This window comes from Lagopus leucura, unplaced genomic scaffold (assembly GCF_019238085.1).
Source record: "Lagopus leucura isolate 7727_CA_CO unplaced genomic scaffold, USGS_WTPT01 Super-Scaffold_100001, whole genome shotgun sequence".
Taxonomy (NCBI): Eukaryota; Metazoa; Chordata; class Aves; order Galliformes; family Phasianidae; genus Lagopus; species Lagopus leucura.
Genome location: NW_024962262.1, coordinates 76,498,027 through 76,520,521, shown reverse-complemented (window position 1 = coordinate 76,520,521; position 22,495 = coordinate 76,498,027). Strand labels below are relative to the sequence as shown.

Sequence of the window (22,495 nt, the reverse complement as noted above, 5' to 3'; positions counted from 1 at the left end):
CTGGATTTTGGAAACATTTATTTTCATTTCTAAACCTGTGACAAAACCATTCTGCAAGTACCTTGTATCTTAAGTGCCCAGTGCTGAAACAGATAGGGGAAAGGAAACGAGAAAATAGACATCCAATGCAGGACAGCGACAGTCTCCTGGAATTGTTTAAAAAATGGACTACCACTTTCACAAATTTTGATTGCCCAATTAGGGACTGCAGAGACTAAAGATGAAATGCTTGTTCTATTCCCATGCTATTTCAAGCAGTTATGGGACATCTACTAAAACTCCTTTAATTTATCACCTCTCTAAACCTGAAGGGATATTGTGCAAATAACAAGCTGGGTGTCTCTGCTCCACAGCACTGCAGAAATACTTTTACTTAAAAGTTGCCAAAATAGCTCTGTTAAAACACGTTATTAAAGTTACAAAATCATCTGTTTAAAAAAAAAAAAAAAAAAGAAATGCTAGAGAATGCAATATTCTCAGCAACATTGCATGGGCAAAAAGAAGCATGTGCAGCCTTAATTCCCCTATTTCCCAACTTCTGACTAATTAACTTTATGGCCCTTTAAAAAAGTCCTTAGGAAAGAGTTTTTCAGGAGATTGTTTTTTTGATCATTTTAAGAGAAAAAAGACAATTAAGATTTTACTATTTTAATGTAGGGTTTCTTTTTAAAATCTCACATAAAGGAATTATATCAAACAATTTCCCCATAAAAAATAAATGAAAATCAAAATCAAGTTAAAACACACATTACTTAGAGCTTGATTATTACTAAGTGAGACAACTCTTTGAATGCAGCAAAGTCAAATTAGTATTTTACTCTTCAACTGGTCTCATTTCAGTTAAAGCCGTGATTTGAGGAGTAAGATGGTACCTTCATAGGAATAATTACAGTGGAATCCCACTGTTCCCAATTTTATCTACACTACAAATCTGGCCTCGCTAAAATTCATGAGGTCTCTCTCACATTTTTGCTGGAAACAGGACTGAAAAATAAGGGTTACTACTGAAGCACACAGTCTTCTTTGTTCAGGCATTTCAGAATTTTCATTCAATATTTAATGTTCAATATTCATTCAATATTTACAAATTAGAAAAGATTTGGTTTATGTAAGTACCAAATTGGATAGAAAGTCATTCTTTTTGGATGAGGTATTTCGGCCATCCTTAGGTGAGTAATCATTGGTTTACCAGGAAGAAGATGTTATGGTTATTTTTATAACAAACTCACTTTTGAGGAAATTTTTGACTACTATTAATCAGTGTGTCAAAATGTATATAAATGAAAGGTCCTTTCAGGAGTCAAATTTCAAATTCTAATGGTGTTTCATGTATATGCAAGAATTTGTAAGACATAAATTCTATGTACATTTTAAAAGATGTTGTGTGCTGTGTATAAATGTTCAACTGAAAGTTCCTAAGAATAGGTCACTACAGCAGTCCAGTGAGACCTTGCAATCTATATAAACAGTGGTTAAAAAATCCTAATTCTTACACAAACCTTAAGGGAAACAAGAATACAGACAGAGGCAGACTTACTTGACATTAATAATCTTGGTACAAAGCTTGCTTCTGCTTTGTCAAGTCAGGAAAAACCATGGGGAAGTTGCTTTTGTTTTACTTATATTAAGTTGTATCATACTTAAAAGCTGAACTCTGACAGAAAAGTGGCTTATGGATGACTGCTATAAATATTTTAACTTAAAAAAAAATATTTGTCCACCTGGAGATCAATATTATCCCAGTGAACAGTAAGGGATATAGAAAATGTCACATATAAGCCTGTATGTACATCTGACATCTTGCCTAGTCACCTAAGCTCTTTGTATACTCAGCAGTGTGAAAAGACATTTTAGGGTATAATCACTTTCAGCCACTGAGGATTAATTTTACAGCTGTGCTCAAATGCTGCCTGCTTCTCTTCACCAACTATGCAAGGAATCTATGTTACTAAATGATGATATCTACTAGATGATATTAAACACACTCCCAGTGTGCCTTGCCAACATAGCATCACCTGGGAAACCTTGAGTTTTGGATATATCTAGAAATACCTCTGACACCAATAGCTTTCCGATTAATCACTGTCTTCCCTTCTCTCTATCCTCTAAAAACCATATGCCATCTGGCATAGCAAGACTGGCAAACAGCAGACTGTGTGCTTTACTCTAGGCAGACTTCCTATGACTGGCTGCTCACCTGTATCACTAGTACTTTATGTCAGAAATGAACTGGGTGCAGTGTTTTGTCAGGTGATTATTTGCCAGTTTCAGGATATTGTTAAGAGGCCAGCTGTAAACATCTGAACAGTGCAATAAAGCACTGGCAATGTACACTTTTGCTTAATCTTCATATGACAGTAGATTGCATTTAGAGGAGGGAAGAATGAGGCACACAAGTAGAGCTACTATTCGCACAATAAGATACATTTACTAATACTCAAGATTAATACCTCTTTTTGGTGAAGGTTCCCATGACTTTTGTGCAGCTTGAATTGTCTCCTCCACATACCCCGCATTTATCATACTGGAGCTTTGAACCAATGATGCCATCACAACCAGTTCGGATGCATTTTCCCCGGACACAGACTGAATTACTGTACGGCCGACATTCAGTACCATCAGTTACCTAGGTAATCAAATGCCAGTTAGTTAAAATTACCACAGGAAAAAAAAAAAAAAAAAAAAAAAAAGTGCTTCTGTGTATCTGACTGGCAAAAAATCTTATTTTTGTCACCACAGAACAGATTTACTACCCTGAAAACCCAGACTGAGTTTCTCTAACGTTCCCAGTGCCACAGCAGATGAAATTTAGCAAAGGTCTGAAAGCAGTGTGAAGCAAAGCAATAAAATGACCCAGGCTTTAATGACCAAGTCATATCTTCCTAATAATAAGAATACTTGTTGATTACCCTTCACTTGAGAATTTCAGTTCACTTCATTAAAGTGTATATACCAGTTAAGAGGCAGAAAACTGCAAGCATAGGCATGGGGGATATTTCAGTTCAAATTGTATCTGATATGACAAACTGACCACAAGTCACATCTATACTAATTGGCAAATTAGTTTTTAGTAACTGATTTTGTATGAGTTACTCCAGACATTTTTAACATCATTCAGGACAAAATTTATACTTCAGTTGTGGTACTCTCTCTCATCCAGAAGACCTCAGACTCACAAATGAGTCTTCAGGTAAAAGTCCTTTAGCCATGACTGAAAAGAAACTACTGCAGAGTGCCCTTACAGGCCTGTATTTTTATGGACTCATAATCTGAGGTGTGGAAAAACTTGTCTAATTTTAGAGGTCACTTCTGGTCCTAATTTATAACCACTGAATGTCACCATTACATTTAATCACACAGCTAAATTTTTAAATCATATGATTAATGCATTCTTCCTTGGTGTAAGGAACTGTTTTTTAAGATAGAGGACACTTAACTGGAACACGAAATTATGATTGGAGATATCATTACCTTTTGGGAAAATACCACATAATAGCCCGTTCCTTTGGCTCGGCAGGTGAGCTTGCAAACATCTCCAGGAAGCACTCCAGCATACTTGGGGACCCATTCCACAAAAGTTTTGACACCCTTTGCGTCAGACTGATAACCATTCCTTGCTTCACACTGCTCTTGTCGAAAAGATTTAGCTGTAGAATGATTCACATTATTAGTGACTATTTCAGACTATGCTGCACATATTATTATGCACCCCTATTATTCCAATTTCTTTTTAACATAACTTTTTAAGTTATGATACTTCATCTCTTTACTTAGAATAGGCCTTCAAATCCTTCAATTTTTTAGAGCTTGGAAACCTTCCCATGACACAATAAGCTATGAAGGACTGAAGTTAGCATTATGATTCATCTTCTAGGACTGAAATTGCTCTACATCTGATTCCTTTTATTTATGAGGTCAGAGTGGGGATAAGGGAAGAACTGTCATATTTTATTAGTGATGAAATCTTCCTTGGTAAGCACACTTTAGAGAAACTACAACAGATCTTGGATGTTTCCTTTCTCAATAGATGTTCAACATTTACTATCTAAGGACACAGAGGCTGGAGCAGGTAACATACCATTTGCTGGGCAAGGTGTGACATTACACGATCGATAGATGGCCCTCTTGCCAGTGCAGTACCGGCCGTTGTTTCTAGGAGCTGGGTTATTGCAGTGACGATAAGCAAACTGAACGCCTCCACCACACGTACGGGAGCACTGTCCCCAGGGTCCCCACGACCCCCAGTTACCATGGCTTGATGCCTGAAACATATGAAAAGTGGGAAGTAAGGACATCAACATCCAAGTGTGAATAGGTGCTAAATCTCAAAGACATTGTTAATGTTTTCCCCCAACTGAAGGTGTTCCCTTGCTCATTTTGTCAGGGATAAAATGGTGTTAGGAGCCTTCTTTCTACCACTGAAATTAGTTTATTTTATCTGCAGAATTATGGCATCTGATTTGGCACTGATTTGCCACCAACAGGCTCCATAAACCATCTCCAGAAGATTATAAGGCTATCTGTGAATAATAAACACAATTATTATTCTAAGTAGGTATTGCTCTGTATTATGAGATCTAGCTTATGTAAGCAAGCATTCTTAGCGATATTTGAATGCTGACTTCTAAAGGATGAGATAAAATGATCCCTTACATTGATGAGTTTTGTTTCCAATTATCTACTTCATGCATATACTACAAATATGACAAAATATTCATAGTTTCACCATACACTCAAATTACATGAACAGTATTCTAAATCTAAAATTAGGCAATTGCTTCTTCTTTTCACTTTGTGAATAAATCAGACTGTATTTCAGAGTGTTTTAAAGGCAGGAAATGAACACATAAATCAAAAATTTGGGCAGTGAAAGTGAAGAAGCACTGAACCAGCAGCTTAACATTTCAAGAATACTGGCAAGAGAATGAGCATTCAGATATACATTACAATTCTGCCAGTTTGACTCTATAGCATATTCCAACAATTAACTGATACTGCACAAAGAAATATACCAGTCTATAAAGAAGAGTGTTACAAAGGCTGCTGCTTGATTTGAATGACTCTTGTATTTTGTAAATATCTTCACAAAGCTCTACAGTTCTGTATCTCTCCTGTAGGTATAACAGAAGGAGCAGTGCTATTGTATTCCCAGTTAATTTCAAAGTATCTGAACTGCACAGCGGACAATTATAACCCTGTGGACTCTCATGAGCCTCTTCAGGGGTATTAAACCAACAGACAGAACTCCTTCACTATAGGTACAAACTTGGCTGCTCTGGAAATTATATCCTAGATGAAATCCATCAATTTTTCTCTTCACTAGAGTTAGCTCTCTGGAGACTTTTAGATGAGGGTTGTAAACTAAGTTTTCATATCTAATTTGCCTCAGAGTCCATTGCCAAGAAATCAGGAAGCTGTGAATCATTCCTTGCCAGTCTGTCCATGCATCCTGAGACCTGCCTTATTGAATGGGTGTCTTCTAGTTAGAAGTGATGCTCCCAGTTTTCCAGGACTGTAGGCTTCCAAACTTCAAGAAGAAAACATGCTTCCTGAAACTCAGTAGCATTTTTCCTGTATCCTTCACCAGTAACACTCCAATTACATGCTAAAAAATACGGCAGCTTTCAATCTGACTTTCATAATAAAGTGCCTTTCACTCCTACTTTGAGCATTACGTCTTCTAAGGTTCCCTAGAGTCACAGCTGGTAACTTACCGAGTAGTATTTCTTCTTGGTTTTGTCAACACATTTTCCCTGGAGACAGATCCTCCCTTTTCCACATGGTGTTCCTTCCACAGCAGGCAGCTTCTTAGTCAGACACACCATTTGACCTTGACGAACAACTGCACACCACAAGCGAGAGCACACATCCATCCCAGGACACACTGTATATTCAGGTCCAAATGCTAATTTGCACTGACGAATGGCATCATAGGTTTGTCCTGGAAGCTCCTCGGGGCCCAGGATCTGCTTTCTTGGTTGGTCCAGCAAACAGTTACCTAAAAGAATAATCCAAGCTATTATTACTTATTATCTACTTTTTCTGCAGCGTTGTATCTGTCATTCAAATTAGGGAGACCGATAACGACAGCAGACCTCATTTGAAGGACATTGATGTCATTGGAAATGCTCTCTGAGGTGTCATTAGGCTTTGTATGAGCTTATTGTACTGCAACTGTGGTCTCTCCCTGCGGCATACCAGGTGTCAAGCTATTTCCAATTCAAGAAAATAAGTGTAAATAAGTTTTATTCAGGTCCCTTTGGTCTTCCATTCTGTTTTCCTTTATTTGGCTTCCACTCCATCAATTTGTGTTTTACAAAATGATCAAGAAGAGTCCTGGTACAGCAAGCAAAGCGCTCATTTGAATTTTGAGCCAGAACATCACACATGGTAATGCTACTAAAGCAAAGTCTGAAATTCAAATTACAAAATGCAGACCGCGAGGCACTTAAAAACAAATAAATAAATAAATGCATCCCCCTACAAAACCACACACACAAACAGAAGCAAACAGATCAAAGGAAAAATATAAAAAGAATATCAAATCTAATGTTGGCGGTAAATCTAGACTGGGCTTCCCTTGTAAAGAATGATACTTGGCTGCTTCTAGAATTAGTTTGTAGAGGGCTATACATTTTATACAAAAATGCACAAGAAAACAACCCCAGAAAGACAAGAAAAAAAAAACAGAATAAATATAAATTACAGAATTGAATATGTATGCTGATATACATTGCAGAAGTTAGAATTTGTCTGGCGCACTCTAAAAATGAGAATTCCCACTTTGCTTCTAGAGGATCTACTAACAGATTTTGTTTACTATTGAAAAATTTGATTGTTGACATACAGAACTATTTATTGAGCGTAAGCTATTTTACACCCCATGAAAGCGGTATGTGGTCTTGGCAAACTGCACTTATTCTTGGCCAAAATAACTTACCACAATTTACATACTTTGCAACCTATACCGGAATTCTTCAGATGGATCATGGGTGAAAAAATGGTCTTTAAGAATTCCACTGTTTAAACTAAATGAATTAAAATCACACCAAATACCCCATGAGTCTATAGCTTGTGTTTTCCCTCTAGAATTGCAATTTTTCCTTTTTTACTCTTAAGACTAAGACCAACTCTTCAAATCAACCAAAATTTCATTCTGCATCATCACTTACTACCAAAAAGCTATAACGCTGTTAAACTTGTTCTATTTGTCCTATGCTTACCATGATTTACCTTAGCCTTATTTTTGATCTGGATTATGCTGACATTTTTAATAAAGACAAGGTGTGCAAATGCTAATTGATGATCTGGGTACCATGAAATAGAAAATTAATGGTATCCTAGCATTCAAATCCTTTTAGAGTGTAAAATATTCAAGACATGGTGAAGAGTGAGGAAGCACAGATGTGTTTTTTCTTTTCTGAAGTTTCTGAAAACTAAACCACTAGCAGTAGTTGCTGTCAAAAATATATTATGTAAAAGCAAAGAACAGCAATTCACTACATTACAGCATATAGAACACATATGTACTACTATTCCCACTTTTCGTCCCGAGCACCAAAAAACATCTGGGTGCCCTGGCCTAATGCAACATTCTTGACTGATGACAAAGTTAATCAAGCCATTTCGTTCTCATTCTCTCTCCTTAGTGTTATATATGTGCAATACAGCCTTGGAAGGCAGAATAAAATCTGTGCAGGAAGCAGATAACCAGGATATAAATTAATTAAAACAGAAATAGTCCTTTTTTTCAGGTTACAAAGAACACCAAATAGTCAGACTAAACACAATAAACTGTAGGCAATCATACCACAGCCTAGTGGTTGGCATGACAATAAAGGCAATTAGTATCTTACAAAGGGTTGGCTAAAAGCAGATGATAATAAATGTCACTGTCTTCTGGACACTAATTGAGTATTTTCTTCCTAAATGTGAAATTGCTGTCCGGGGTCATCTTATAAGTGTAAAATAAATGGCGATATGATGACAGTGATGATTACAATTCTCAGAGTGGGCCTCTGGAGACTGGGAATCAGCACCTTGATCATTCCCAGACCTCCTGGTTGACCTTGGATGAGGCATTTCTATTGAAATTTATTTAGCTGACCATAAGTAGATGTAATGCTGGTGTCTACAATTGAGTCAGCAGTCAGATGTTTCACTGCCTAGTACAAACACATGAGCTTGTGGTGTAATTCAGTACCACTAATACAACTGATGGCATCAATCAAATCACTGATACCATTAACCAGATCCCTCCATGCTGTGTTGGGAATTAAGCACCCACGTTAAGCACAGTTACCTACATAGTAAAATACATAGTTATCTACATAGCACACTTTTTATGTGATTAGTCCACATCCCAACATCACTTTCCAAATGTATTAAATAGGAACCTCAGCACCTAACAAAAGGCAGATACAAAATTAAAGTTAAGGTTATGGAGCCTTTTAAGGCCATGTTGGATTAGACACAGAGCAACTTCCAGTGGGTAGCAACCCTGCCTGCAATAAGGGAGTTAGAAATAGATGATCTTTAAGGTGTCTTCCAATCTAAGCCATTCTGTGACCCTGTGATTCTTGCCATTGAAGCACTACAGGTGAATATCTGAATAGGGGAAACATAAAGGTTTGAAAAAATACTGTTCTATTACAGAATAGTGCTCACAGATCCAGGTTTCTGGATATTCACATTTCATTATGCTTAGCCATAAGGAGCAGCATATGAAGTACTTCATTTATCTGCTTCGTCACACCAATACTGCCATGCCTGGTTTGTCACAAAGCACAGTTCATAAGCAAATGCCCATTCACACCAAATGCAGACTGCTTATGTTTTGTATGAAAGACAGAGCTTCCTGTGACTACACAAAATCCAGTCAAAACACCTTAAAAGAAAGCCTGGTATAAGAAGGTCTGTATACTCTCATTCTTCTGTTGTATCTGCTATTTTGTGCCTTCTTTGCCTACATTATGTCTGTGGCACCGCTCAGAATTACACCTGAATGGTTAAACTTATTTTTCTCTGCTAGCAACACTTGAAAGATAGAGGACTTTCCTCTTTCAATGGGAAGATGGCAGGAAAGCATCTTCTCAAAATGAAAGAGAGAGGGAAAGTAGTGTAACTACATGGCAATACATCATCCACGGCTAAGGAGAAAAAAAAAAAACAACTCAAAAAGCAGACACATGCTCATTCTAAAGAAACATGGAAATATGGCACATTTGCACTGTCTTATTATCAGTCCAAAGCAGCCTGAAAAGTGTCGTCATGCTCTACCAGGGTTCTCTGGGCTTGGGTACACTTGGTGTACATTACAAATGGGAATTACAGCTATGGATTTGTTCCCTGGCTAGAAAATAAAACCAGAAGGAGTTCCATGCCTAAAATAAAACATGTACTCTCAGCAGGATAATTTGAACAAACTGCCGTTTAAATCATTGGCCTTAGTCCTTATTTCATAGATAGTGTTTGTGTTCAGTCAGGACAAATCTTTTACTTAAAATTAACATCTAAAAATTGATAAACTTCAACAGAAAAGGATCACTAATTTAGACAAGGTCTATGAGGAGCTAATCTATCAAGAAAACACATTTCCTAAACACTATGCTTTTGAAAGCATACCAATAACATCACTACTAAAACTAATATGCAGACAAGACCAGAGGCTCACATTTTTCATGAATTATTTCATCCCATTAGTAAGTCTTTGGGACTACATGCCTGTGTGGTAACTACTCATGAGTATCAGAAATGGCAATATATCCTAACCCATTTGTTAGTAAGTGGACAGATTCTAAGCACCTCTTGTGCAGGAAAGAATACATGACTTTGTGAGAAGTATCAGAAATGGAGAACTGCTAAAGTTGTACAGGAAGTCAACACAGGCTGAACAAGGAGAACACAATGCAGCTCTGAAGGATTTGAAACTCCTACCCTCTTCTACCGAAAAAAATGACAGACTGACATTCTTACACTCGTAGGATAGATTGTACTCTCTACAGGGTCAGTGAATACATACTGTGAAACTCCCAGTGAGACAAAAGGGAGTGAATGCAACTAAACTCAAAAAGGAAAGGTCTCTTCACATGTAGAAACTCACTTGGTAGTATTAAGTCAATGCCAGAGCATTATGGGCATTAAAATAGGACAGTATAGCTGAATGAATCTATTAAAATTGAGACAAAAAAAATGAAGTCATTCTCCAGATAGGAAAAAACAGGAGAAAATATTTCAGAGAGCACTGAAATTAGCCAAAGAAATACTTAAAAGCAAAAAACTTTACATTCAGCAGACATGTCATACTTTTTATCCATACGTATTTCAGTTACCATAACAACTTGATCCATTCACTCAATTATGTCATTTTTATCTCAGCATTTTGGAATTTGAATGGTTTAAGAACTGCAGTTGCTTTGGAAGCACAACGAAAACTTTAAAATTCATTTAAGAGTTCAGACTATACTTTATATTACTACTTGTTGGAAAAAATGAAGGTTTTGTACTTATTCTCCAAAGGTCAAATGATATATTTAATAAATATTAGTTATATGACTTGGAGGATAAGCTCCTGGAGCAAAAGCAGTCTTTTGTTATAGACAGCACAGAGGGGTCATAATACTTGTTTACAGCCCCTCTTCACAAACAAAATGAATATAATCGCTTTATAAACAGAATAAATGCTCTTAATGGTAAGAGCACGTACACTCTGCTCATATCTGCAGCGTAATGCTAAGTAGACCATATTAACCATTCTAATTTCTGTGAGGAAAAGAAATTTCCTTTTGTCCTCTTTTGAAAGTATTCTCATTTGGGAAGACAAGACTAATTTTGTACTTTAAAAAAACTGAAACTCTCTGTGTCTCAAACCAAGTTATTACCAACATGCACTCCATCAACTCTTTATTTTCTTTTGCATTTGAACCACACAATATGGGCATGAGACTCTGCCTGACTTTTAGATCTCTGCCTTGTTCTGCAAGCACTTTCAAGATAGTCTCAAGACAAGCAAGGAATGAAAAAGCTTATACAAAATATTTAAAAAACATATCACAGAAAAAAATGACACGTAATCAATGCAAGATGTGATAATACATACCATGACCATCATCAAAAAATTCTGTTATAGTTGCTGATGTGCATTTGGACCAAGGCTTCGAAGCATCAATGCTAGTCAGGATGGAGGACATGAGGCGTTTATCTTCCATGGAGCCAAAGTTCTCCTCACAAAATTTGGAGTCGTCATGGGAAAGCCCAAGCAAGTGCCCTATTGAAACCAAATGAATACATTAAATGAAACCATGATTCATAATAGAGTTTAAGAGCTGGAACCCACAATCAAAGTAAAATGAAATGCATTATTTGCCCTCAAATTTCCAACAGCAGCACAAAGCATGCCACTTGAAATGTGGTATCTATGCTTGAGGATAAAAGAGTTTACATCACTGCATACAGCAAGGATGTAGTGCCATCAGCTGATTTGTCATCAAACTGAGCTGATTCTGAGCTGATTTATACCTGATGAAGACTACAGTAAGCTGTACTTATTCATATGTTCTTATTATAGTTCTCAATGTTTTCCAAATAATCTGCAGTAATAAAAACTAATATCTCACAAAGACATTCTGCCATTGTTTAGAAAGGCTTCACAGTATCTTTCTAAGTGAACACAAAAGTTCTGTTGCACTCCTTGTTGAAGTGCAAGTACCCTCTACAGCACATCAATCAATATGAATAATGTTTTCCAGTAGTCTGTCCAATGTACAATGTATTATTTTGTGGGATTTTTTTGTTAGGGTTGTTCAGTTCTTTATTTTTAAATGTATGTGGCATTGGGTATTTATACTACAGAACACGAAACAATGTGAACACAAAGCAGGACACAATGTAACTCGCAAAAATCCTGGATACTCAGGGGAGCCCATTCCACTGCTAGATTAGGCCTTAAACAACAGAAATCTTCACTTCAATTCAGTGATTCCTACTTTCTCTAGCCTCTGGGCAGGCAACATATTGGTTTCTCTGTAAACATCAGGTTTAACGTTAATTTTCACATGTGCATTGGTTTATCTCACAACCAATTTACTGTCCAAGAGGTATAAGAATGAATGGGTACCAAAGCTGCAGGGAGCTCAAGCCTGAACTTAGTTTTCACAGTCTTCAATCTCACCCTTGAGGTGGTTAGTAAGATATCCAGAGTTATGCCACGAGTGCTTTTAATAAGGGCAAAAACCACCCATTGCAGCCACTGCAGAGATATAAATCTGATGCACTCAGATAGCCGGTGTGGCTGGAGAGACACATTTTGTTATTCTGCAATGACTAAAAGTCTTGTACATACACTAGGTTTTATGTTTTGGTTAGTTGAAAGGTGACAAAAGAAGGAATACTGATGGCAGAATAGCATATTCTGATATCCATAGTAACAGCCATGACAACAGTATAAACAGTAACAATACCTACAATACAGGCTGGAAAAAAAAGCAGAAAATCAGTATAAATGTATGTGTCGTATATAAAATTTATGATATGCTGTTTTCATCTGCTTTGGAATAGAGGCCAAGAGGAAGAAAATAAAGGCAGCACTCACTGTCTAGCTGTATCTGAGACTCTGAAAGTAGCTATCTGACTAGAAGTATGCAATAAGTCTGGAGAAGACAAGAAATAAGGGTTTCTTGCAGTCCAGCTCCCAGTGATGCTGAGTTCCTGATCTAAGGATGGAACTCCGAGATGTGAAAAGAGAACCTTGATCTGTCATCTCATTTATACCAATGATGACTAAGAGCAGCCAGTCCTACTGCTCTGAAAGTAATGCCTCCTATTTACTTTCATGGAAACATCAACAGATACAAAGAGCACATCAACACTATTTGATAGAGCAAATGCTCAGCTACAAAACACTATTTACCAACACAATAATCACCATTACTTATGCATTTTGTCAGAGATAAACAAGAGTTTATATTTAGTGTGCCATGCTTGCAAAATTCTGCACTAATGGAGGTGACCCACTATGTTAACACTGTTCTGATAGCATCTTTGGGAGGATAATGATGCCCACACAGTCCATCTTTCATCAGCCCAAACAAATGGAAGTCAGAAGGCACCACAACTGGATTATTCCGTGGGTATATTAAGACGGCACAGCCGAGATCAGCAAAATACTCCGAGGTTTACAAACTGGTTTGGGGCCTGGAGTTACCATGTTGCACAAGAAAGGTTGTCTTCTTCTCTGACCTTACTCTCGTAATTTGAGCTTTCAGCTGAATGACATGATGCAGTGATCAAAGTTGGCCGTTTGTCTGATTACCAGGAAATCCAGAAGGACGACTCTATTTCCTATATCAAAAGACAGTGCACATCACTGCCCACCGAGAGCTACATCTTGAACTTTGTCTCTGATGAGGAATTCACATGTTGTCAGACTGCCGTTTTGACTTTGGCTCATAGTGGTGACACCTCATCTTGTCACGAGTAATGATGTGATCCAGGAAACTGTCACCTTTAGCCCTGTATTGATTCAATAGGTCCTGGCAAATTTGCATACAGTGGTCTTTCTGCTCCTATGTGAGCATCCATGGGACTTGGTGCAAACTTAGCAATATTCCAACATTGCCACTATCTTTTCTGACACACTGAAGCTCATACTCTGCTCCATACACATTTCTGTGGTTGTAATCCATTAATTCCCGTGGATAAGCTCATCAAGATGCTCTTCATTCTGTGGTGGGACAACTATGCATAGCTGTGTGGAACATGGCTTGTCTTTCACACCACTGCTGCCACTGTCGAAATGCCCCACATACTGCCTCCCTGTACTCACATTCACTCTTACATCTCAATAAATATTCAGGAACTGTTGAGTAATGCAATTTTTTTCCACATGGAGGAATTCAATTCCATGTCTTTGTTTCATACGCACTTCCACGCCAGGTACCATTCTGTCAGACTGCCCCTCCACCGTCATGTGTCACATGGCAGCAAAATGTAATGGAATATTGGTGAGAAAGTTCAGTCTCTACTGCCATACTACCAACATCTACCTCTGACACTGTGGGCCAACATAATAAAATATGTGGCATTAGTTTTGGAGCAGCCTTTTCCTTGTTGATATTTGCTATTGCTGTGCTGCACTGTTACACTTAAAAACACATTCCTGCAAGAACATAACAATTCAATATTATTTATACAGAAGGCAAGTTTAATTGCTGATGTATTTTATGTGCACAATTTGAGCTTATTTTTTTCTTGTAGGTAAAAACACTTTCCTGTGGTGATACACTATGAGCCAGATAATGCTGCTTTTATTCTGCACTGACATGCAGTAAATACATGTCAAGTTTCAATCTGACATAGTGTTATACGAATACATGCTCTGAAGAGATGGCATCTTTTTTTTTTTAAGCCAAATGCTGATGCAGAGCAAAATAATTATTATTTCAGACACATGTGTTTCTCAGACAGAGTAACCAAAATAAACAGTGCATCACTTCTAACTGATCGAACAAATTATCTGAAAGTGTCCCAAGCTAAACTTTTAATGAATGTTCAGCTACTGTGTCAGTGAGGATTATTACCTTTGACTTTGCCAAAATCTAAATACAACGATGGTGAGAGTTTTCAGGGAATATGAAGATGATATTGATTTTGGCTGCCTTTATACATAATGTTATCATTATGTTTGCATTCACTGTTTGCAATGCAGTGAATGGCACCAGGTCGTACTTCATATCTGAGAAGCACAGCCAATGTGTTAATGAACCTCAACACATGCCTAGTAGTAAAATAACTAGAACTTCTCTGATGACATTTAATAATTATTTGTAGCAAATTTTCTGCTAACTTAAGCGAACATTTTCTGGAGAGGGCTTTAGACATATCCACTAACATTTGCTGACGTACCCTTGTATATACGGTATGGTTCTGCACTTAAATCAGGTCTGCAAATGCACTGCTTTGCTGAGTTGTTCTGGAGTTTCTTGTGATTTACTTCCAAGTCCACTTGAATATGCACATACTTCCAATCAATTGAACAGAAGTACTTGCATAAAATTAGTCCAGCAAGCATGAAAATACCATGCTGATTAGACCTGTCCCACTATAGCAACGCTTCTCTGAGTCAATTCTTACGCTTAAAGGTTGCAGGAAGAATTTTTTGCATTTATTGTCCCAAGAGACCTCTTGCATGGTTGTAACACTGCAAGAAATTACTTAACTGCAGAATGTATGTGAAACAAAGAAACAAGGTCCTGTTAATGAAAAAGAAGTTTCATTTTAAGCCACTGGAATGGGTACTGAACAACTGTGCGTGAATAACAAAAACTAGAAGACTGTTCTAAAAGGCAGAATCATAGAATTATATAGGTTGGAAAAGACCTTTAAGATCATCCAGTCCAGCCATTAACCCATCACGACCATGCTCACTAAACTAGGTATGGCATGGAGTCTGCGTTTGGTGTAGGATATGAGTCGTATCTGGGCATGAATCAGCAGTCTGAGAGCTCATTCTTCAGAGTGCTCAACATTTTGTAGCACCATTGTCATGGTTTTACCGTTGACAACCACCCAAAGCTCCCCAGAACTCAATGATACAAAGGATTTAGTCTTATAGGGTGGAATTCAAAATTTTTTTTTTCTTAGCACCCTGTGGTATCACTCTGCAATGGTCCTCCTACTGAAGGTACTTCACTCACTGCATGAATCTTTCTTCTGCATAATCATTCCACATCCCACATGAAAATATATTCAATGACATAATAATAGGCACTGTCAATAAGGATGCTCAGCTTTGTCATCTATGAGACTTTCTGCTACTTAAAACATTCACTTAATCCATTTTTTTGGGGTGTAGCATCTTCCTTGCAACAATATCAGTCCCAGCCTCAGAGAGAACTCTTTGTCTTTTCTAAACATGTTTTTCAGCTCCTGCATTAGCCCCTGCAATGAGATATGTAAGTACACACAGCTTCAACTGTCTACTGTCAAAGTAATGTGGTCACAGTACATTAAACTACAGAAATTCTACAGCTGCCAATGTGAATGCCCCTGGAGCAGGCCAGGAATTTTACTGTGCTTTAGTTGGTGCCCAGCTTCCATGTCTAAATATGATACAGTCTCTGTCCTTCTCTTTTCTCTCCTACCCACCATCCTTTCTCATGTCCCATGAACTGAGCACAAGGCAGAAATCAGCACAGCTGGAGGTGAAGCATTGTGGATCTATCTGCTAATGAGCAGCCTGCTGAGGCTGAGGGAAGCTCCTTACGTTCCAAAAAACCCTGAGCTGCAGCACCCCTGAGATGTACTTTCTGTGCAGAATTTAACTCCTGCACTGCATACTGAAATTGTTCTTCCTTTCTCTTTTCCTCCCTCACACGGACAGAAGAATACCCTTCACAAACAAGGAAGCTTGCAGCCAAATTTCAAGCCCATCACTTTGAGCAGTGAAGATCCAAGTTTCTGCATAAAACATTTGCAAATTAATCTCCCCCCTCAGAAATGGCTGGACAATCTCTGTAGTTCAGAATAAACAAATAAAATGAAACACTTCTCAGGCTTCTCTATTCAACACAGAACATTTCAACCCAAATACTTTGTCAAAAATACAAGAAACTGAAACAGGGTCATCTTCTGGAAAGTGTCCAGCTACTGGCTTCACCTTTAATTAGAGTGCACTGTAACTTTTATCTTCATGGTGATAAATGGGGTGAACTGAGGACATACCTCATTAACAGTTGCCTACTTTGGGTTATTAAACTGGGCCTTTGTTCTACAATATGATGAGAATTAATCACTTACCTGGCATACTTATGCTTTTTGAGAGGTTCCCTAAGTCTTTCTGAATCTCTTGTTGCTTTAAAAATTTTTGAAAATATCTTTTTTAACATCATAAGAAAAGAGGTAGTGAATAGCTTCCCAAATATAGAACTCTGACAGTATTATCTGTCAGATGGCTCTTAAATAAGCCATCAGTTATATTAATGAAAGTAATAACTGTTCGAGGCACTAAATGTATGAATTCTATTATCTGTACACATTGATTTGCTTGTTAACTTTGTATGTATGTTGAATGCAACTTTTGAATAATTTTGTAGAACTAAAATTCCAAATTCTTATCATGACCTAAATCTTTCTCTATCCAAACTTCTGGTTTTAAAACATTATTGTCAGACTTAGATTAAGATATATAACAAGCTTCTGATGACTCTTAAAACTGTTTTGGTTTTTCATTAGAAATAATAAAAATTTAAAATACCACAACAATCTGTAATCTCTAAGGTATGCTCTTTTTAGCACAGAGGTGGGAGAAACAAAGTGTTTCTATACCTGTGCCTTTCATCCTTTTGCATCCAAGAGCAAGACAACAAGCATTTTCCTTTCTATTTGAAAAGTCCCCTCCCTACCCACATGCATGAACATGCTGGTATTATGAAGTATTGCCCAGGACATTAGCATGGTTATTGGTAGGGTACTTCCTGTTATAAGAACCAAAGTGAGAAGGTTATGGGTGATCCTTCAAGTGATCCTACATGTAAGCAAAATTCCAGCGAAAGCTTTGGGCAAAGGCTAAGAGACATAAGGAACACAAACCTTAAAATGAAAGCTTTTAAGAAGGATGCCAAATTTAATATCTCACAATTCTGTACTACTATGAACTTCATACCAGGTTACTGATAAAAAGGAAGAAAGAGGGCTCCTGGCAGCTGTGTAAAATGATGACTGATTGAGAATGGGCTAGTAGATCATCTGATGTTTTCTACTTAATGAAGCATCTTACTGGTGTTGACAGTTCCCACTGAGTGAAAATGACATAATATAAATTTACCAGCAGGATGGTGTTTAGTTAAGTTATCCTGTAGGAATGCACAAAATGGTAAAAGGAACAGATGGAGAGGAGGCAGGGGTTTACCCTCATGCAAGTGAAGAAGAGCTAGCCTTGTAAATAGTTTCCTTCTCATACAGCAAAAAGACCAACCAGCTAAAAGGACTGTTAGTCTTTCTTAACAGCCTTCCTTCTGTGTGTGATGTGAAAGCAGGTATGGCTGCATCAGTAAACTATTAAAACAGTGTGAAAGCAACTTGAAGGCTCTGAACCCCGATATATTCTGGAGAGTGGTCTTCATGGGAATCTTGGTGCAGCGCACTCTGTTTAGATGCTCAAGTAAGAAATAAAGAGAGTCAGCTGCAGTCATAAATCCCCAGACTCTGGTTCACCTTCACTTTCTGCATTCCTGACAGTGGACCTCGCACTGCACAAGGTCCCACTACTAACTACTGAAGGCCAGTACCTACTGCAGACCAGTGGCAAATAATAACTCCAATGGGATTAGAAAGAATTTCTGCACCTTGTAGGAACAGGGTATGTATTACTGATATAAAGTGGGAATACTCCAAAGTATTTCTAACAAGTCATCTAAAACTTCTATCCTCACTAAGTACCAGAATACAAAACACTCTGCAGGTACATTAGAAGCACATCAGAGCTATGTTGGATGTGTTGTAAGGCACATTACACCACAGCTATTTTCTTCCCAGGAGTACTGGGAAGCAAAACAACAATATGAGTATTTCTGAATTTTCTTAAAACGTGTTGTGAGACTATCTGTAAAGGTTCTCTGAGCCAATAGTGTGCAGAAGTCATATAGCCTCATTTTCCATTGATGTCTCAAGTATAGGAATAAAAAAAGCAAAAAAGAGCATCAATGTACAGCAAGTAAAGCTCAGCTTTTGCTACATTATAAATCATGGTGGTTAACTCTTCTGGAAAAAAAATACCCTTGTTTATGAACATACAGAGATCTCTAGTACTTAAACTCAAGAGCATATCAAAGTACAGCTCTTGCAACACGACACATGCAAAGTGACACAATACGCTAAAAAATCCTACAGTCATTGTAATTTCTTTTCTTAGAAAAGTTCTGTGCCAGTTAAGCATTTATTTTTCAGTGAGGTCAAGCCTTTCACCTAATTTTCAGTGAAGATGACTGAGGTACAAAAGAAGGTCAAGTGATTTACCCAAGGTTACCCAGTGAGTCAGAGCAACTCCTGGAATCAGGATTCAGGAACCTCCTGGCTCAACATTCTTCGGTTTAAATTACCAGGCCATGAATTCTGCACAATTCTCTTGCTCTCTCCTTTTCTAACAACAGATTGTCATTTCTTTGTGCATACACTTTTTTTCCAACTTGTGCAAGTACTTGGCTTGTAATTAAGAACCACATACTGATATCAGTCATAGATGGAAATCCTTCTGAAGTAATGAGAATTTTGTGCAACAAATGATGAACCGAAGCAATAATGATTAATGAAATTGTTTTTTTTTACAAAACAGCAGCGTTTTGAACAGGCTTACAAAAAACAAGCACAGAATGTAAAACTGGTTCTTCCCCTTTCTTCATACTTGAACTTTCCTTCCAATGCTCTTTTCCTTGACTGCTATCCATTATTTATAAAAGAAAAAAAAATCACTTTCTCCTTTAAGTCTACAGCACAAAAGCAGTTTTTAGTGTTTCTGGCTTAAAGGAATTCCTCAGGCTGAAAGAAACAATAGTCTGAAGTGCAGTTCCTCTTCAGGAGCATACGTAAAAAAAGCCACAATCAGACATTCATACACCAGTCGTGCAGACTTTACACAAAACAAACGTCTACTGAAATGGCTTGTTATTACAGACTTCTGTGGGAGATCACAGATACATAAGCCCAGTCAGACAATTTGCTGACAAAATCTGTCCAGGCAAAGCAGATTAGGCAATTAGAAACTACTGTGTCCACATCAACTCAAATGATCATTAAAAGATGTCGTCTGGTATGTCCGTTCCACATCTGCTGTTTTGTGCACCATGTACAAGAGAAGTGAAAATTCTAATGAAGAAGTGGGATATGGTGATTCCAATTTCATGCTTGTCCAGCTCAGGACAACTCACAAGGAGTATAATTTGCTGTAGCTCATAGTAAATGAATGAACTCCAGGAGAGTAGACAGTGCAAGATTGAATACATTACATTGCCTGCTGTCTGTTTCTGGTGTAATTCTGCTTGAAGTATTGTCTGCACAAAAACTACATGATCATATCAGCAGTGTTTATCTGCCAAGGACAAAAGCAATCCCCACTTTAATCTGCAATATGGAAGAGTGCGGGGCTCAGGCACTGCACACAGCCAAAGTGAACTTTTATTGATAACAAGTGTTCTGAAACATTAGGCAAAACCCAGCTTCATTCTCAATTCCCTCATGGATGCAGAGATCATAATACATCCATCATTATACCTACTTCTCTTCATGTTATGATGCTTTATGATCCACAGCAACTTTTCAAAACATAGCAGTGTTTAATTCAATTCTTCATGAGGTCACACATATACAAAGATCAACGCAACTCCTGCTGCTGTGGTTGCTTCCTGAAGTCCCTGATAGAGAATTCTGTTCTCATCCCCCTCTCTTCTCTTTCAGGACTGCTTCACATTTGCTAAGAAGGCAAAGATCCCTAAACTAGTCAGATTCAGAAGTACAGGGTAGATAAAGAAAAGCTCAAGCATATTTAGGAAACAAGGATTCACATAACCTTTCTCCTTTCTGCGTCTCCATTTTTCCACACAAAAGCCATTACAAAATGGTTCAGCCTCACTAAAAAACGTTAGTTTTAAGCACAATGTGTGCTGCAGGTGGAAAAATTATATATTGCATATAATGCTATAAGCTAGTCACACTATTGTTAGGTAAGCCAAGTGTTTCTTAGTCAAAATTTTAAGCAGTCAACTTTTGTACAGCTGATGTTTGCGTTTTGAAACATCATGTAAAGCTTCTGCCCTACTCCTCAGATTGTTCATCTTTTAACTAAAGGGAAGGGCTTAAATCAAGTTCATAAGGGCTTAATACAAGTGCTCTTGCTAGCAGATGTTTAAATAAAAACTTGAAAAAGGTTCAAAGAGAAGGAATCAAATAATATTCCTGATGTATGTCATCAGAGCAGATTTGGATGACTGTAACTCCCTTTTTTTTTTTTTTGTTTTAAGAATGCAACTCTGCCTAATTATGATTACCTGGATACTTGCCCAAAACTTTGTCTGTCATGAAAGAAGTCATTAATACAAAAGTCAAATATCATTCACCATTTTTTCATGTTCCTATGATATGCTATGCCCTTGGCAATCTATCCCCCTTGAAATGAAAGTCTACAAAAGATTTGTATTTGACAAATCTGAAGCTTGCTATTATCTGCTTTATCTTGACAGCCTCGAAATCAAAGGGCTACATATTCAGCAATGGCAAAGAAAAGATGACTGTGTATTTAATTACTTTGAGAGTATACAAAATGAACACATAGTAAAACATGGAATTAGAGCGTTTTCTTTTTTGGCTTTCCTACATACATCAAAGGCAGAACTACTACTTAAATATCATACACCTGCTCTTGGTTTCAGTTTCTCCTGGAGATGGGTCAGAGTCATGAAGCTCTTCATAAGGGTCAGACAGGATAGGTATGTTAGGCATGGCTCTTCTTCTACAAAGGCGTACAACTCTAATGCAAGCTAAGGTTCTGAAAAAAATACTTTGAACCCTTACAGAATTCAGTCCAATTGTATTTTAATGTATTTCAGTGAACTGCTTTAATAAGGACTCCAGGAGCAATATCTCACTTTTGAAATAGTCTCTTTGCATAAAATAATGCTCTTCAGGAAAACACTGCACTTTGTTGACAGCATTCCGGTTATTTTCATTCTCTAGTGATGGTAGATGCCACAGGATGATGGCAAGCTTAAAAAGATTTTCCTTTAAACATATTATTCTCCAGTTTTAGTTTCTGTACTGTTCCTTGATTTTAGGTGCTCAGCTGTGCAATACAGATGGAGAAGTAGTTGGAATAACATCACACAGCCCTAAGAAATGAGGCTGAGAAGAGAGCTTGAAAAGTCATCTTGTCCATCCCTCTGCCATAAGATAGGATCAGCATCCCAAAAGCCACGGTTGTTTGGCCAGCTGACTCCTGAGAGCCTCCAGTGATGGAAGCTTCACAGCCTCCCCAGGCAATTCATTCCTTTGCTGAACTGTCTTTATGGTTAAATGACTTTGGCTAATGCTTAAAGGAAAGCTCCCTTGCTGCAGTGCAAAGGCTATTACCCCTTGTGTTGTCCCAGGTAGACACGGAGAATGATTTATTATGTACATTTTCACAACAATTATTGAATATATTTGAAGACTGCTTTTATGACTCCCCTTCAGTCTTTCTGGCTCTAAAGTCACATGCAAAAGATAAAGAAAATTAATGACCAGAGGTTTAATTAGTTCCATGTAGCAATTTTAAGCTATAATCTAAAAATAAAATACTTGGAAAGAACATCAGTAAACCATATTACTCAGGAGGATACAAGGAGTAATAGCATGCCAGCGTGATTACACAACAGAGAAATAGGAACTTTGCAAAAAGGTCAAATGAACATTACCACTGAGCAAAAAGGCAGAGCTTTCTCTATATCTGCTCTTAAAAAATCCTCAAGATTGA

General features: G+C 37.6%; 1 protein-coding gene across 1 annotated transcript in view; it reads right to left on the bottom strand.

Moving 5' to 3' along the window:
• The window catches only part of ADAMTS5 (ADAM metallopeptidase with thrombospondin type 1 motif 5), a 46,521-nt gene that overhangs the window by 7,829 nt on the left and 16,197 nt on the right, over positions 1-22,495 (bottom strand). Inside the window, exons 3-7 of the mRNA XM_042866424.1 lie at positions 11,099-11,266; positions 5,715-5,998; positions 4,079-4,262; positions 3,472-3,647; positions 2,451-2,626 (exon numbers count right to left, since the gene is read on the bottom strand). Of these exons, the coding sequence (XP_042722358.1) occupies positions 2,451-2,626; positions 3,472-3,647; positions 4,079-4,262; positions 5,715-5,998; positions 11,099-11,266 (988 nt within the window). The remainder of the gene's footprint in view (positions 1-2,450; positions 2,627-3,471; positions 3,648-4,078; positions 4,263-5,714; positions 5,999-11,098; positions 11,267-22,495) is intronic.